This window comes from Mrakia frigida (genome assembly GCF_051309035.1).
Source record: "Mrakia frigida strain ATCC 22029 unplaced genomic scaffold BDY24scaffold_10, whole genome shotgun sequence".
NCBI classification, from domain to species: Eukaryota; Fungi; Basidiomycota; class Tremellomycetes; order Cystofilobasidiales; family Mrakiaceae; genus Mrakia; species Mrakia frigida.
In genome coordinates, this window is record NW_027481271.1 from 254,500 (window position 1) to 269,330 (window position 14,831).

The 14,831-nt window shown below is 55.8% G+C and overlaps 6 protein-coding genes across 6 annotated transcripts; 5 read left to right on the forward strand and 1 right to left on the reverse strand.

The window, feature by feature from the left end:
• Positions 1 to 82: 82 nt before the first annotated feature.
• On the reverse strand, positions 83 to 3,158 carry GWT1 (glucosaminyl-phosphotidylinositol O-acyltransferase). Its single transcript, XM_076639819.1, has 9 exons — positions 2,964 to 3,158; positions 2,511 to 2,873; positions 2,255 to 2,428; positions 1,961 to 2,152; positions 1,745 to 1,877; positions 1,478 to 1,582; positions 1,106 to 1,374; positions 734 to 985; positions 83 to 609 (listed from the first exon to the last, which is right to left on the reverse strand). Exons 1-9 carry the CDS (start codon positions 3,051 to 3,053, stop codon positions 469 to 471), a joined length of 1,719 nt encoding a protein of 572 aa, XP_076497925.1. The 5' UTR covers positions 3,054 to 3,158; the 3' UTR covers positions 83 to 468.
• On the forward strand, positions 3,159 to 6,714 carry BDY24DRAFT_384501 (ADC synthase). Its single transcript, XM_076639820.1, has 9 exons — positions 3,159 to 3,442; positions 3,550 to 3,866; positions 3,943 to 4,052; positions 4,143 to 4,484; positions 4,630 to 5,802; positions 5,937 to 6,114; positions 6,188 to 6,271; positions 6,350 to 6,427; positions 6,511 to 6,714. The coding sequence occupies exons 1-9, from the start codon at positions 3,234 to 3,236 to the stop codon at positions 6,618 to 6,620; spliced, it is 2,601 nt and encodes an 866-aa protein (XP_076497926.1). The 5' UTR covers positions 3,159 to 3,233; the 3' UTR covers positions 6,621 to 6,714.
• A 123-nt stretch (positions 6,715 to 6,837) lies between these two features.
• On the forward strand, positions 6,838 to 8,368 carry BDY24DRAFT_17413 (SUZ domain-containing protein). The gene is made up of 2 exons (XM_076636277.1): positions 6,838 to 7,470; positions 7,565 to 8,368. Exons 1-2 carry the CDS (start codon positions 7,082 to 7,084, stop codon positions 8,157 to 8,159), a joined length of 984 nt encoding a protein of 327 aa, XP_076497927.1. The 5' UTR covers positions 6,838 to 7,081; the 3' UTR covers positions 8,160 to 8,368.
• Positions 8,369 to 8,389: 21 nt separating this feature from the next.
• RPS31 (ubiquitin-40S ribosomal protein eS31 RPS31 fusion protein) lies at positions 8,390 to 9,662 on the forward strand. The gene is made up of 6 exons (XM_076639821.1): positions 8,390 to 8,426; positions 8,628 to 8,883; positions 8,998 to 9,106; positions 9,216 to 9,235; positions 9,345 to 9,401; positions 9,518 to 9,662. Exons 1-6 carry the CDS (start codon positions 8,423 to 8,425, stop codon positions 9,549 to 9,551), a joined length of 480 nt encoding a protein of 159 aa, XP_076497928.1. The 5' UTR covers positions 8,390 to 8,422; the 3' UTR covers positions 9,552 to 9,662.
• Positions 9,663 to 9,710: 48 nt separating this feature from the next.
• On the forward strand, positions 9,711 to 11,699 carry BDY24DRAFT_17432 (uncharacterized protein). The gene is made up of 3 exons (XM_076636279.1): positions 9,711 to 10,047; positions 10,218 to 10,517; positions 10,626 to 11,699. Exons 1-3 carry the CDS (start codon positions 10,040 to 10,042, stop codon positions 11,368 to 11,370), a joined length of 1,053 nt encoding a protein of 350 aa, XP_076497929.1. The 5' UTR covers positions 9,711 to 10,039; the 3' UTR covers positions 11,371 to 11,699.
• Positions 11,700 to 11,708: 9 nt separating this feature from the next.
• Positions 11,709 to 14,745, forward strand: BDY24DRAFT_384514 (uncharacterized protein). Its single transcript, XM_076639822.1, has 9 exons — positions 11,709 to 11,810; positions 11,892 to 11,951; positions 12,304 to 12,370; positions 12,443 to 12,583; positions 12,670 to 12,911; positions 12,999 to 13,372; positions 13,450 to 13,746; positions 13,858 to 14,481; positions 14,568 to 14,745. Exons 2-9 carry the CDS (start codon positions 11,939 to 11,941, stop codon positions 14,661 to 14,663), a joined length of 1,854 nt encoding a protein of 617 aa, XP_076497930.1. The 5' UTR covers positions 11,709 to 11,810; positions 11,892 to 11,938; the 3' UTR covers positions 14,664 to 14,745.
• The last annotated feature ends 86 nt before the right edge of the window (positions 14,746 to 14,831 follow it).

The following is a 14,831-nucleotide window of genomic DNA, read 5'->3' on the forward strand; positions in this document are numbered from 1 at the left end:
CGACTCTCACCATCCTCGATTCAAAGACAGGGCGTGCTAAATCGATCAAGTCGTCTCACGGTTCTCGGATCTCAGGTTAATTCCAAAGTTGGACGCGTCGATCGACGACATGGATTCGCCTTCTTTTCTTCTCGTCTCTCAAGCAGCTCAACGAAACTACTCATCAACCTGTCCTCCTCTTCTCCTCTGAAGATGGAAGCACTACTTTCTCGAGCGAGGAATTGAATCTACAACGTGTCGACTCGAGCAGTCGACCTCGTCGTCCGTCTCCTCGCCTCCCTCCCTCCCTCCTCCTCTCTCTCAGCTAAGGCACCTGACTTTCACCTCTCTCCCGTCTCCCCCTCTCTCTCCTCCCTCTCCTCCCCAAATTCCTCACTCGTCCCTCTCTTCCCTCTCCCTCCCACTCTCTTTCCCTCAAAAAACACTTCAGCCTCAACCACATCGCATCCAAACTCCAAAGCAACAGATCTACAGAACCCTCCTCCCTCTCAGCACCCACCCCACCCCGTACACGACCCCACTGTAAGCGACTAACGTCGCGACCGCCACCCAGCTCCCTTGGTCCATCGTTCGCATCGAGACGTTGACGAGGCCGGTGAGGAGGTTGGCCTGCCGACGAAGAACGGAACAACAGGAGGGAAGGTCAGATTGGGTTTCGGGAGCGAGAAGGGAAAGGAGGTAGAAGGGATGGAGGAAAAGGGAGGAGGAGAGAAAGGGAAGACAGCGGACGTACGAGCAGAAACACCGTCAAAGCGTTCTTGTTCGCTGCCTCGAGGAGGGGAGGGACGGAGGACCTCGTTGCTACAACCAGTGCTACTGTCTTTTGGTTGCCCTTGTTGATGTTGAGCTTCTCGTCCTGAACGGCAGAGGGCGACGGAGGCGAGGGAGCGGGAGGAGGAGCAGGTAAAGCGAGTTGAACGATAAGGTAGCCCAGGATGAAGGTCGTGTTGAACGCTGCTGTCCAGAGGACGTAGGGGAGGTTGGCCTGTTGAACAGAGGAAGGAGCGAACGAGGGAATCAAAGAAAGAAGCGACGACAGTCAGCTTCGGAAAGGAGCGAAACTCGAACGAAACCCGAAACGGCGCGTCTTTCGTTCAGGACTCACCAATCTCCTGCTCACTCCCCTTCCACTGCCCTTCTCCCCACCGTTCTCCCCATCCCTCAGACCTATCACCCCTTCGTCACCCACCAAACCCAACCACACACCCAGAAGCGCCCACCAAACGGCTCCGAACCCAACGAGGATGGGAACGAGTTTCGCTGGACGAGGCTTCGATTTGGAAGAAGGACGGAAGGGACGGTAGGCGTAGGAAGGAGAGGGAGGGAGGAGGTAGTGGCCGAGGTCAAGGCCTAGGAGGTAGATGGCCAAGTAACCTGAGAGGTAAAACGAGGAGGAAAGGGAGAGGAGAGGGAGGGACGGGAGAGGGAAGTGAGCTTGAGGGTGTGGGAAGGGGAAGAGAGGGATGGAAGAACGGACCGGGGAAGGAGACGATGCCTTCTTTGTTTTGGGAGAGGAGGGAGGTTCTAGGAGCTGTGAGAGCCCAGGTTTGGAGGGGGGTGAGGGAGAGGAGGAGTTGATGGACTGGGAGGGGAAGGAGACGGAACGAGACGAAACGGCGAGAGCGAGATGGTCAGATTTGTTCGAGAACATAGAGACGAGAAGCAAGAGTGAGGAGTTTTATAGAAGTAGGAAGATTAATGAAGAAAGAGAAGAGAAAGAAGATAGACGGCGAAAACAACTCACCAACAGTAACCAAAATCCCCATCGCCGAGAACTGCAGCCGATCCGTGAACCGATAGAACAGCACTCCGAACGGAGGTAGCATCCCCAGCGTAAAGAAGAAGTTCCAATGCGTTCCGTACTCGGTTTCGTGTTCCTATAAAGCCGCAAACCATCAGCTCTCTCCTCACTTCTCCTCTCCTTTCTCTCCTTCAATACCAGCGTTCACTCGCGACTTACCGGATACCCCGAACTCTTCACCATCCCGACCCTCACCAGTCCCAACAGCAGCGTCGGCACGCTCTTCTTGACGGACTTGACGAGCAAGGGCCAGGTGGACTTGGGAGCGAGACGAGCTCCTGGGATGCGAAGGAAGGGACGAGCAGAGATGATTCCGAGGGAGAGAACGAAGGAGCCTACGCCTACGTCCATCTGGGCGAAGCGGGGGAGAAGAGGAAGGGGGAGGAAGAGGTGAGCGTCGAGAAAAGGAAAGACGCGTCGAAGTCGAGATGGATGAAAGAGATGGAAACGAACGAGCGAAGTCCCCCAGAGTTCGGTCTTGCCGAATCCACGAGGGAAAATGGGGAAGTCTACGGCGAGGATAGCGAGGACGGTGATGGTCATCATGTGGGCTCGGTAGATGGTGAGGAAGGGTTGAGGAGGGGTTGAGTTGGAGGAGGAGGAGCGAAGGGCGGCGTTGGTTGAGTTCTGGGTTTCATTCGTTTGATAGAGAGAGCAGGAGCTTATCAGTAGGTTATTCAGCGACGGAGAAGAGCCAGATGAGACTCACATAGGAGGTGGGCAAACCGCCCTTCTCGTCTAGCCCTTCGACCTTCTCTCCTCCCTCCTTCTCCTCCGTCGTCTCCTTCGCCATCTCATCCCTCTCCTCCTCCTCCTCACTGGTATCATCCTCCCTCAACTCTCTCCTCCTCCTCCCTTCGTCCCTCTCCCCTACAACCTTGACTGACTTCTGCGAGAAGGTTAGAACGAGCGTTCCCAGCAGAAGGAGAGCGACGAACGTCCAAGGTCGATCCGAAAGAACGGTGATCCCCAGCAAGAGAGGAACGACGGTGAAAGCGTAGTCGATGAAGACAGGAGGGGAGGACCCAGGTGCGAGGTGAGGGAGAAGAGAAGCGTAGAGGGCGTAGGAGAGCTGCGACGAAGAAGGAAACGAAGAAAGGGAGGGGAGCTCGACGAGCAAAAGAGATGGGGAAGCTGAGAAGGGAGGAGGGCTGAAACGTACGATTCCTACGGCTGAAACGGCGTTGATGGTAGAGAAGGAGGTTCCTACTCCTCCGGATACAAAGTTTTCCTTCGCTTCTTTATAACTCATCGTGTCGTCGTTGGAAGGGAAGGAGTTTGGAAAGTGTTGAGCTCGAAACCAAACCCGAAATCCACGTGCCCGTTCGTCGCCGCTCCGTTTTCCCTCCCTCGCTTATCATCCTTCTCCTTCAACGTCGACCCCACTTTTTTTCAACCCTCTCAGGGCCTTCCTCTTCTTCTTCCTACCGCGATGGTCTCCAAATCCTCCTCGATCGACAGCAGCAGCGCCGTCCCTTCTTCGACTCCGTCCCCTCCTCCTCCTCCTCTCGATCTTCCTCGAGTCCTCGTCCTGGATTTCTACGACTCGTACACCAACAACCTCCTCACCCTCTTTGGGCACTACCCGGATGAAATCCTGCTCAAGAAGGTCGTCATCATCAAGCAGGATCAGTTCGATTGGTAAATCTTCATCTCGATCTGGCTCGATCCAACCAACTCGTTCGAGAAGCGGAAAAGTCGAAGCTCACCCTCCCTTCCTTCTCCTTTTTCGTTCTTTCTTCTCCCAGGGATTTCTTCCGCCTCTCTCTCCTCCCCTCCATCGACTGCATCCTCCTCTCTCCCGGTCCCGGCCGACCCGATCGGACCGAAGATTTTGGATTCTGCGCCCAACTGATCCGAGAGTGTCCTGCCGACTTTCCCATCCTCGGAATCTGCCTGGGCCATCAAGGGATCGCTACCTCCCTCGGAGGCAAAGTCAGCTTCGTACCAGAGATCCTGCACGGACAGAAGACGAGGATCAGTCATAACGGGAAAGGCTTGTTCAAAGGCGTGCCGCAGGGAGTGGAGATGGTTACGTACAACAGTTTGACGGTCGAGAGGAAGAGTGAGTTCGAATCGAGAGGGAGAGGGAGAGGTTGAGAAGCAGGAGCTGATCGGTTTGTTTTGTTGCGTTGGGAAAGGTCTTCCTGAGGAGTTGGAAGTGGTAGCTTGGATGACGGACGATGAGGAGACGGTCATGGGTCTCGCTCACAAGGAGAGATCCGTTTTTGGAGTTCAGTTCCATCCAGAGGTTCGTCTCGTCGCTCTCCCTCCCTCTCTCTCCTTTCTTCGACCTCAAAGAACTCACTTCTGACCTTTTATCTTCTTCGTCACCTCGTAGTCCATCCACTCCTCGCACGGCTCCCTCATCGTTCGAAACTTCCTCTCCACAGTCGTCTCCTCCTTCCCTCCCGACCACGAACCCGCGTCGACTCTCCTCCTCCCTCCCTGGCTCGTCGAAGCTTCCTCCGTTCGACCCAGCTCAACAGCTCACGCCCACGCCACTACCAGTACCATCAATCCTTCTTCGGTTCTGACTTCGACCCCTTCGCCTCCTCAGAAGACCTGGAAACTCGAGGTGCATCGGTTCGGACAGGTCGGGAAGGGAGTTGCTGTTCAGAGCGTGTTTGAGAAGGAGTTCTGGGGCAAGGAAGGTGGGGAAGTTTGGTTGGATTCTGCCAAGGTTCGTCGTTCAGTATCGCTGGTCTCTGGGGTTGAAGCTCGACGGAGGGAAGCTCGAAACGCGTCGATTCGAAAAATCGAGTCGCGTCTGTCGTTTTCCCGCCGCTGACTTGTCCTCTCTTTTCCTCTTTCCTACGATGAAACAGAAAGATCCCGCCCTCCCAACCTACTCCTATCTCTCCACTCCATCTCACCTCCTCACCTACTCCCTCTTCCCAACCCCGTCCCTCTCCCTCTACCCCTTCTCCCAACCCTCCTCCTCCTCACCCATCGCCCTCCCGCTCCCGCCCTCCCCAATCTCAAGCCCAACCACCTCCTTCTCCAACACCGAAACCTTCTTCTCCCTGCTCAACTCCCTCCAACTTCACCTCCAGGCTCACACCGATCTCTCCCCTTCCTCGCTCTGCAAAGCCGATTGGAAAGCCGGCTGGGTCGGTTGGTTCGGGTTCGAGATGAAGGAGGAGACGCTGCTCGGGTACGAGCGACCGGAAGCGTTGAAGGATCTCCCCGACGGAGAGAAGGAAGCCAAGACGAAGGATTCGTGCTTTGCTTATACGGAGAGGGTGTTGGTGTACGAGCACGAGACGGGGGAGTGGGTGGGGATGGCGTTGGTGGAGGTTGAGAGTCAGGCTGAGGCGAAGTTTGGAGCTGGTGGGGAGGAAGGAGTAGCTCCTTCGAGCTTAGCTGGGATGCTTTCGAAGGAAGGCGTTCGGTTTGGGGTTTCGAGGGAGGAGTGGAAGAGTTGGATCGGGAGGACGGCGGAAGTGTTGGTTGAGCTTTCGTCTCCTTCGACATCGACGACTTCGGCTTCTCTTCCCACCCCGGAAATCACTCCCTTCGTTCCGGATCAAGCAGGAGTCGTCTACTCCTCCCTCATCGACGAAGCTCGGTCAGCCATCCACGAAGGAGAATCCTACGAACTCACGTTGACGACTCAGTTCAGGTCAAGTCTCACTCCCACTTCCCCACCGCACCACACCACCCACCCTTCCATCTCTTCCCCTCTCAACCCTCACTCCTCCCACCCGGACCCAAACTCAACCATCTCAACTTCCATCCCGCGCGATCTCTACGCGCTGTACAAGAAGCTTCGGCTCTCCAACCCTGCCCCTTACTCGTCCTTCATCTCTTTCCCTGTACTGGGGACGGCGGTAGTCAGTTCGAGTCCGGAGAGGTTCATCAAGATTGGGAAGGGTGGGGAGGTGGAGATGAAGCCGATCAAGGGGACGATTGGGAGGTGTTTGGAGGATGCGGAGGAGGACGAGAGGAGGAGGAAAGGGTTGGAGGGGGATAGGAAGGAGATTGCGGAGAATTTGATGGTGAGTGGGACTCTTTGCATTTCCTCTCTTGCTGGCGTCCTGCTTCGAGACTTCGTATGGCTGGAAGGGCTCTTCGTCGCTCGCTCGTTCGTTCGCTAACTCGACGCGTCTCTCGTTCTCTCCTTCTCTCGCAGATCGTCGACCTCATCCGAGCCGACCTTCTCTCGTTCTGCCTCCCTTCGTCGGTCAAGGTCCCCAAGCTCATCCAGGTGGAGACGTACGATTTCGTTCACACCCTCGTCACAACCGTTGTCGGTCAGCTTGGGGAGGGAGTCGGTGCGGTCGAGGCGATTGGGAGGTGTTTCCCTCCTGGTGAGTCGCCTCCTTCCTTCCCGTCTCTTTTCAGCTCAACGATAGAGCTGACCGTTGTTCGCTTGTGGGGTAGGTTCAATGACGGGAGCTCCTAAACTTCGATCGGTTCAGATCTTGGATGAACTCGAGGGACATCGTCCGAGAGGGATTTACTCTGGTACGTGTTCCTGCCCTCTCTCTCGCTTCGAACTGCTTGAGACTGACTTGTTTCCTTCTTCGTCTTGCTACCGAACAGGTGCTCTCGGCTACCTCTCCTTCGACGGAGCAGCAGACTTCAGCGTCACGATTCGATCCATCGTCGCCCAGGGAACGGGTTCGTTTCTCTCTCTCCTCACGCCCCCTCTCTCTTCCTTCCTTCTTCAACGCCTGACCCCGTTCCTTCCTTTCGATCCCCAGATCTTTCGTTGGGAGCAGGAGGAGCCATCACCTGGCTGTCGAGTCGAGAGAGGGAATGGGAGGAGGTGTTGGTCAAGGTCGGATCGGTCACGAAGGGGTTGTTTCCTTGAATAGATTTTCGTGTTAGAGGTCGTGCGTGTTTGCTTTATCTTTGCTTTGCTCGGTTTCAGTGGGTCTTGTTGATTTCAGGTCGTTTTTGCTCGAGTTTTGAGAGGAGGGAAAGAGAGAGGGTCGACGCGGCTAGAAGGGGTTCGATTCGAGCTCTCTTGAGATCTCGAAGAGATGTCAAACTCTCGAACTGACCTCTGAGGATCACACATCTTGATAAGATCTTCAAGGAAGGCTTTCATCGTCGCCTTAGAAAATGGAAAAGCCGTCATAGATCTCGCAAGAAATCGCTCTCCCTCTCTTTGCTCTCGAACGGTCACCTCACCCTTCCCCTCCCTCCCTTCACTTCTTTTTTGCCCGACCCATGGCCAGCGAATCACTGCCTTGAACTCTCTCCCCCTTCCCGACATCTTCTTGGTTCCTCCTCCCTCAATAATGAACACCACCCTCTCGGCCAACAACGATGAAGAAGACTGGGAAAGGGTTTGTGAACCTCAACTTCTTCACCTCGAGCTCTCCTTCCCTTCCGCTCCTCCCAATCCTGACTCTCTCTCTCTCTTCTTTCTTTTTCCCACAGACCGAACTAGCACCTCGTCCAGCACCTCCTCCCGTAACCTCTCGCTTCTCAGCAACTGCTCCGGTCTGGAAACCAGCAGCTCAGCAACCAGCTCAACAGCTCCCTCCTCCTCCTTCCTCCTTCTCCGCCGACCCAGACGAGGATTGGGATCGAGGATGGTCAGGAAACCCTAACAACGCAGATGCTTCGACGAGTGGATCTTCCAGTGCTGGATCTTCGAGGCAAGGATCCATGGGTCCAGGGTGGGATCAGAACAGGCGGATATGGGAGACGGCGTGAGTTTGGATGAGCTCGAGCTCTTCTTTCTCCTTCCCGTCCTTCAGCACAAGCTGACCTTCTCCCTCCTACATTTCTCGATCTATCTTCCAGAAACACCGCTCCACCTCTCATCTTCTCCCAACAACAATTCCCAACCCTCTCCAACACTCCCTCCTCCTCACCTCCTCAACTCCTCTCCCGCCCTTCCTCCCAACCTCCCACACCCAAAATCACCCTCCTTCGCCGTCCACCACCGTCCAACTCACCCGCTTCGAACGGAGCAGACGGAGCAGGAGCAGCTCAGCGACGGACGTTGGAGGAAAGGGAGGACGAGTACAAGAAAGCGAGGGAACGCATCTTTGCCAGTGCTTCTGGAGGAGGAGGAGGAGGAGCTGCGACGCCCAAGGCAGGAGGATCAGGAGGAGGGAACTCGCCGGTTGGTGGTGGGAGCAGAGGTTCTAGTCCTGGGAACGGGAACGGTGCTGCGAGAGGAGGAGGGAGAGGTGGGAAGGGGAACTCGCCGTCGTCGAACAACTTCGCGTCGTCGTCGTCGTCGAAGAATCAGCAACAGTCCTACCAGCAGCAGCAGCCCTTCTACCAGCAGCAGGATCAACAGCAGCAGCAGGGTGGAGTAAGGCGTCAACCGAGGGGTCCTCCAGGGGAGGGTGCGGTTGGGTTCGGTGGTGCGCCTCGAGGAGGGAGGTAGACGCGAGGTCGTCGTGAACGAGGTTCCTTTGTTTTGTTCTCTTTGTTTACAATTTTTTTGCTTCACGACTCTCGCTCATTTCGTCCGAGGGCTGCTGCTGCTTCGTTCTCGAGGGAAAGCAAACGGATAGAGGTCCCAATCTCTAGCAAAGAGCGAACACAGCGCAGATCACGGACTTTGAAATCGAGAGCAACTCGTCCCGCCCTTCAGCTTTTCTCTTTCCCTCACGACTTTTAGGATCCACTCTTTGGTTAGAACTCGTCATGCGTGAGTACTCCTCCTCCTTCTTGCACTCTCTGCTTCTCCTGCTCCTCCTCTCTATACTCCCGAAGGAATCGTTCGATTTGGATGCTCACGAGAGGAGGGAGGGGGAAGGAAAAGAAGAAGGATTGAAGGGAACGACCTCCTCCCTTCCCTCAAGGACTCGAGCTGACCTTTCCCCCTTCTCCTTCTTTTGACTGCTATTAGAGATCTTCGTTAAGACCCTTACGGGGAAGACCATCACCTTGGAGGTGGAGTCTTCGGACACCATCGACAACGTCAAGGCTAAGATCCAGGACAAGGAGGGAATCCCTCCTGATCAGCAGCGACTCATCTTCGCTGGAAAGCAGCTCGAGGATGGACGAACCCTTTCGGATTACAACATCCAGAAGGAGTCCACCCTTCACTTGGTTCTTCGTCTTCGAGGAGGAGCCAAGAAGAGAAAGAAGAAGCAGTACACTACGTGAGTCGGACGTTCTTTCCTGGGTTCGAAGGAGGAGGAGAGAGGGAGGAAGAGGAGGTGTTCGTCGTTCTCGCTGACCCTAATCTCTCTCGCCTCTTTCCCCTACGTTCTCAGCCCCAAGAAGATCAAGCACAAGAGGAAGAAGGTCAAGATGGCCATCCTCAAGTACTACAAGGTTGACGCCAACGGACAGGTCAAGCGACTTCGACGAGAGTGCCCCCAGGTTCGTTCCACCTTCCCTTCCTCCCTCCCTCCTCGCTCCTTTCCCTCGCCCCTCACATCTCCGAACTACTCGCTGACCTCTTCTCCTGCCTCTCCTCCACCTCCTCCAGCCTTCGTGTGGTGCCGGAATGTACGCACCGTCTCCCCGAACTCGTCCTCGCCTCGCCTCGTCCACCTCCAACCAAACCCGAATCGCTGACCTCTCTCCCTCCTTCCCTTCCCCTCCTTCTCTCTCTCAGCTTCATGGCTTGGCACAAGGACAGGCAGACCTGTGGAAAGTGTGGACTCACCTACTCGTGAGCATGCTCTCCTCCCTTCCCTATATCGTTCCGTTCTCGCTGGCTCGACTCCACTCGAGAGCTCACGGGCTGACCTTCCTCCCTCCTTTCCTTCCGTCTCTCCCTTCCTTCAGTTTCGCCGAGGGAACTGCTCCTACCACCGCTTAAATGTCTCGACCCGTCCCTTCGGTCTTGCGCTAGCCTCCCCACCCCCCATGTTGGTTTCTACGAGTGTTTTTGGCTCGCCCCGTTATGCTCATGGATCCCTTCGAAATACAACTTCTCCGACGTCGTCGTCTCGTCGTCGTTCTCAAAAGCGAGAGTGCCTTGGTTTCAAGAGGTTGCTCCTCGGTGTTGGTCTGAGCTTGAACTGTGTCTGGAGGGAGCTCTTGGGTCCGTGTTGAGGAGAAAGAGGGAGGGAGGGAAGATGGTTGAGCTTCGAGTTCAACTGTTCGACGCACTTCCTTTTCCTACGCCCAACATTTTCAGATTCTTGCCTCGTGATCCCCAAGTGAAGCTCTGTTGTGATCTCGATCTGAGTCTATCTCAGGCAGTCTTCAGAATGAGGAGGGCTGAACCTCTCCCCGGACGAGCTTCGAAAGCGAGCTCGTCTCCTCCTTTCCTTCTTGCTCCCAACCATCACCTGCTGTCGCTGGATGTTCAAGTAAGTGTCTCCTTCTTCACATCGACGTTCTCCGTCGACTCCTATCGGTCGTGAGCCGATGAAAGCATCCCTTTTGCTCTTTGAAGCAGAGAAGACCTCGAAGCTCACGAGCTCACCTTCCCTTCGTTCCTCCCTCCCTCTTCCCCTTCTTTTCGTCTCTCCCCCTCCAGATATGTCTTTCTAGGAATCGCCATTCTTCTTGGGATCAACCATTATGCATCTACGAGCTTCGACCCTTCGAATACAGGATCGTCCCTAGGAGCCAGCGTTCTTTCGCTCAGCGTCAAGTTCGAGGAGCGTCTCTCCGATGCGTCGCCCTACCTCGCTGGGTCCCGAGGAGACTACCATCAGGCTTGGGTGATTGGAGACGAGCCAGTCGGCTGGAGCATGGATATCGCCACTGGGTGGAAGGAAGGGGAGGGAGAGGGGAAGGACTGGAAGGTTGGGTGTCCTGATCCGAGGAGATTGAGGTGAGCTCGAGTTTCGCACCTCTTTCTTCTTCCCTCCCTTCGTTCACGACTTCCTACCGACAGGTAACGAAGCAGGAGCCTGATCTTCATCTTTTCGCGCTCGCTTAGAACCAAAACGGTCGAATTCGAATCCATCAGCACCTCTTCAGACTTCTCTCCCCTCACCACCTTCGCCAACCTCCCTCTCCCTTGCCTCACCTCTTTCCAAACCTCCCAGGACTCCTTCCTCGTCCGAGATCTCGACAAATGGGACCGCGAAGATCCCCTCCTTCACCTCAAACCTTTTTTCGAACGAGTCGGCTCTCAACTCCGCTACCTTCGCCTCGAAGAAACAGGCGACGACAATGGACTCTCAAACTCGCTCTTCTCCATTCAACCTTGGATCCTCCCTCTCGTTCCAAACCTCCTCACCCTCGACATCATAGGTCCTCACGACGTCTCGAGGCTCGCCCTCTTTGGCCACTCCTCAGTTCGAGAGATCTTCATCGGAGAGAAGGTTGATTGGAAGATGAAGGCGGACGAGGATGAGGGAGGCGATGAGTTCTTCTGGTTGGAAGAGAGGGACGAGTGGCAGGTGGTCAGGTTCCTGATAGCTGCTGGGAGGGAAGTGGATTGGAAGTTGAGGTGGCCGAAGATGGAGACGATCTACTTGAGGGGAGCTTCGTTCGGGGAGACGGAGAGGAAGGAGGACGGGGAGAGGTTGGAGGAGTTGTGTTGGGCTGCGAGGACGCGGTTGGGATGGGAGGTCAAGGATCGGGATGGTATTAGATGGGAGGAGAGGTGGGAGGCTGTTGGGATGGCTGGAAGGACGAAGAAGGAGAGGATGAGGGTGTTGACGAGGGGGTTGGAATGAGATGAGGTTCGAACGAGACGCGTCGGAAACGAGGACGAGTTGAGAAAGCGTTGAAGAAGCAACTTGTTTGGGGAAAGACTTCGGAAGGGGAGTAGACCCTGAGTCTCCCTGACTTCCTTTCTGTCTCGCAACCCCGTCGAGGTGTGTTACCCACTGCTACGACGAAGAGAAGAGGGAGAGAACACGACGAACACGAGGCCCTTGCTCGACCTCCCAAATTCAGCTGTTTTTCTCAGACTCAACGTCTTCCAAAAGGAGATTCTCAGGAACACTCTCCGCGCCCAGTAAATTTTCGGCAGTCTTTCCCTGGTCGTCAAATCTCGACCTTGACTTCCACTGGACTCTTCCTTCTCGAAATCGAGTTGCTCCCTCTCTCCTTCCCCTCTAACCAACTCCTTCTCCTTCCCCACCCTCTCAAAAACCCTCGAGCTCTTCAGCCAGTGAGTGTACCTTCTCAACACCTCTTCCGCTAGTGCTTACGGGTGCGCTAACGCGATTCTAGGCTCGTTGTATGGACCCAGATCAGCCTCAGGCGGCAGCCTCTCCTCCCCCTTCAAACGGAAACGACATGGATCACGACGGTGAGCTCTCCTTCTTTACAGACGTCTTACTCTCGGGCGAGTGAGAGGAGCCGTGCAGAAGGTTTATAGGAGTAGAGGACTTGAAGAGGTGGACTGTTGATGGACGGAGAGCTGGTGGAAGGAGGGAAGGAAGGGAAGGGAGAGCTCAAACGACCAGGTATCGCTCGAGAGCCATCCAGCCCTGTAGAGCGGGGCCAAACTCGAGATTTGGCTCGAGCTGGTAGCAGTCAAGTATGGGAGCTCTTTCTGGGTCGCGGGGGATCTCCCAAAGAAGAAGAAGGAGCTTGAAGTGAGCTTGGGCAAACGATGAGCTGACCTTGAGTTTCCCTTCCCTCCTCTTCCTCCCTTTCAGACCGACACTCTTCTTCTCGCCGACGCGAACGCTCGAGGGAGGACCGATCAAGACGGGACGACCGAGGGTACGCTCTCGCTGTTCGGATCTGTGCTTTGGGGAGAGCTGAACTGACCTCGAACGTTTGACCTTCGAACAGAGACGACCGACGCTCTTCCCGACGCTCGAGAGAAGAGTACGAGGAGCGACCTAGGCATCGAGAGGATGCCGGACGAGGAGAGCGACGAAGGGATGATGGAGGACGACGAGATGAGAGGAGGTACGATGATCGACGAGACGGGTGAGTCCAAGTCCTTCTCTCCAAAGAAGAGGTGAGCTCGAGCTGACCTTCGCTGCCTCCCTTCCTCGCTTCCCTTCTCCCTGCAGTCGATACCGAGACGAGGATCCTTACTCACGAGACTCTCGAGGAAGCCGAGGATACGATCAAGATCGAGGAGGTCGAGGTGGACGGGATGGTCGAGACGGACGAGAAATGGGATCTCCAGAGCGAGAGTCTCCCGTCCCCGAAGGAACCATCCCTCTTTCGAAGCGAATCCGTCGAGCTACCGCTTGGGACGTTCACGCTCCTGGATTCGAGCAGGCTGGTGGACTTCAAGCCAAGTCGACTGGTACGTACCAAGCTTCATGCAGCTCGTCTTTCACGTCGCTCGAGCTCACCGTCTCTCTCCTTCCCTCCCTCTCTTCTTCCTTCACAGGTCAGTTCCAACTCCCTGGACAGAACCGATCCCACGGTCCTCCGATGCACTTTGGTCAGGCCATGCCTGGGGGATCTGGAGGAGGTGCTGGACTCTACCCTCGTCCTGGCTTCCCTCCCGGCCCTGGAGGTCCTGGCTTCCAAGCTCTCGGAACCCCTGGAGGACCTTCGTTCGGTGGATCGGGAGTCCCTCTCAACGTCGCTCGGCAGAGGAAGAGGCTCTACGTCGGAAACATCACCTACGACTGTAACGAGCAGAACATCTCTCAGTTGTTCAACGAGAAGATGAGGGATATCGGATTCTCGACGAACGAGCTGGGAGAGCCCGTCGTTGGAGTTCAGGTCAATCACGATAAGAGCTATGCTTTCGTAGAGGTGAGTACCTTCTCCCTCGTGTCTTCACTCTCGCTCGTCCGAGTTGGCTCGAGCTGACTTTGTTCGTTACTCTGCAGTTCCGAAACCCCGAGGAGGCTACCTCAGCGATGGTCTTCGACAACGTCGTCCTCTGCAACACCGTTCTTAAGATCCGTCGTCCGAAGGACTTCGTCCCCGAGCCTGGAGCAGAGACCGGAGCTCCTCACGTCCCAGGAGTCATCTCTACCAACGTCCCCGATTCCAACAACAAGGTCTTCGTCGGAGGACTTCCTTCGTACCTCAACGACGAGCAGGTCATCGAACTCCTCAAGAGTTTCGGAGAGTTGAAGGCGTTCAACTTGGTGAAGGAAGCTGGAGAGCCTGATAAGTCGAAGGTACGTCTTTTTACGAGCTTCGTTTCATCCTTCGCTTCGTCTGGTCGCTTTCCTTTCACTCGAAAACTGACGCGTCTCTCTCCTGCTCCTTTCCCTTCCTCTCCTCTCCAGGGTTTCGCCTTCTGCGAGTACGTCGACCCCGAACTCACCGACGTCGCCATCCAGGGTCTCAACAACATGGAGCTCGGAGATCGTTACCTCGTCGTCCAACGAGCTTCCGTCGGAGCCAACCCCAACCGAGGAGCAGCCGGTCCAGGAGGACTCCCAGGAGGACCCTCAGGTCTCCCTCCCATCCCCGTCGGTTCAGGAGCCAACTCGGTCAACCTCCCACCTTCCTTCTCGGTCCCAGGAGGAGGATCCGGCGACGGAGAACTCACCTCTCGAGCGATCGTGATGCTCAACATGGTCACGGCCGAAGAGCTCATCCCGGATGAGGACTACACCGACATCCTCGAGGACATCAGGGAGGAGTGCGAGAAGTACGGAGAGGTGGAGGATCTGGAGATCCCTAGGCCTACGGCTGCGAAGAAGAACGGGGAGGAGACAAAGTGGGCTCCCAAGACCGGGGCGGAGATGGCTGAGACGAGGGAGGAGAAGGCGAAGAAGGACGAGGACAGGGGAGTCGGAAGGGTTTACGTGCTGTTCAGGACGTTGGAGGGAGCTCAGAAGGGAGTGAAGGCCATTGCTGGAAGGCAGTTCGGAGGAAGGGTCATCATCTGTGCTGGAATCGACGTCGTGAGTCTTCGTTTCCTTCGTTCTCTCCCTTCTCTTCTCTCCTCATCGCAACACTGGCTGACGACCTTTTTCTTCCCGCTGTACAGGACGAGTTCCTCAAAAGGAAGGCTGGAGAGGTCCCTGGAGCTGCCGTTCAGGAGGGAGAGGAGGAGGAGGCTCCTCAGCCCACCGCCGACGAGTAGACGACGACGTCGCCTCGCCCTTTTCGGATCTTGACCCAGCTTTTCATCTCGATCTCGTTACTCATGAGCTTTTCTCGTTTGATTGTTCGCTCGTCGGTTCGGGAAAGGAGAGCAAGAAGTAAAGAAAGATGCATCTTGGTGGGGATCTCTGGGCCCAAAAAAAGAAAA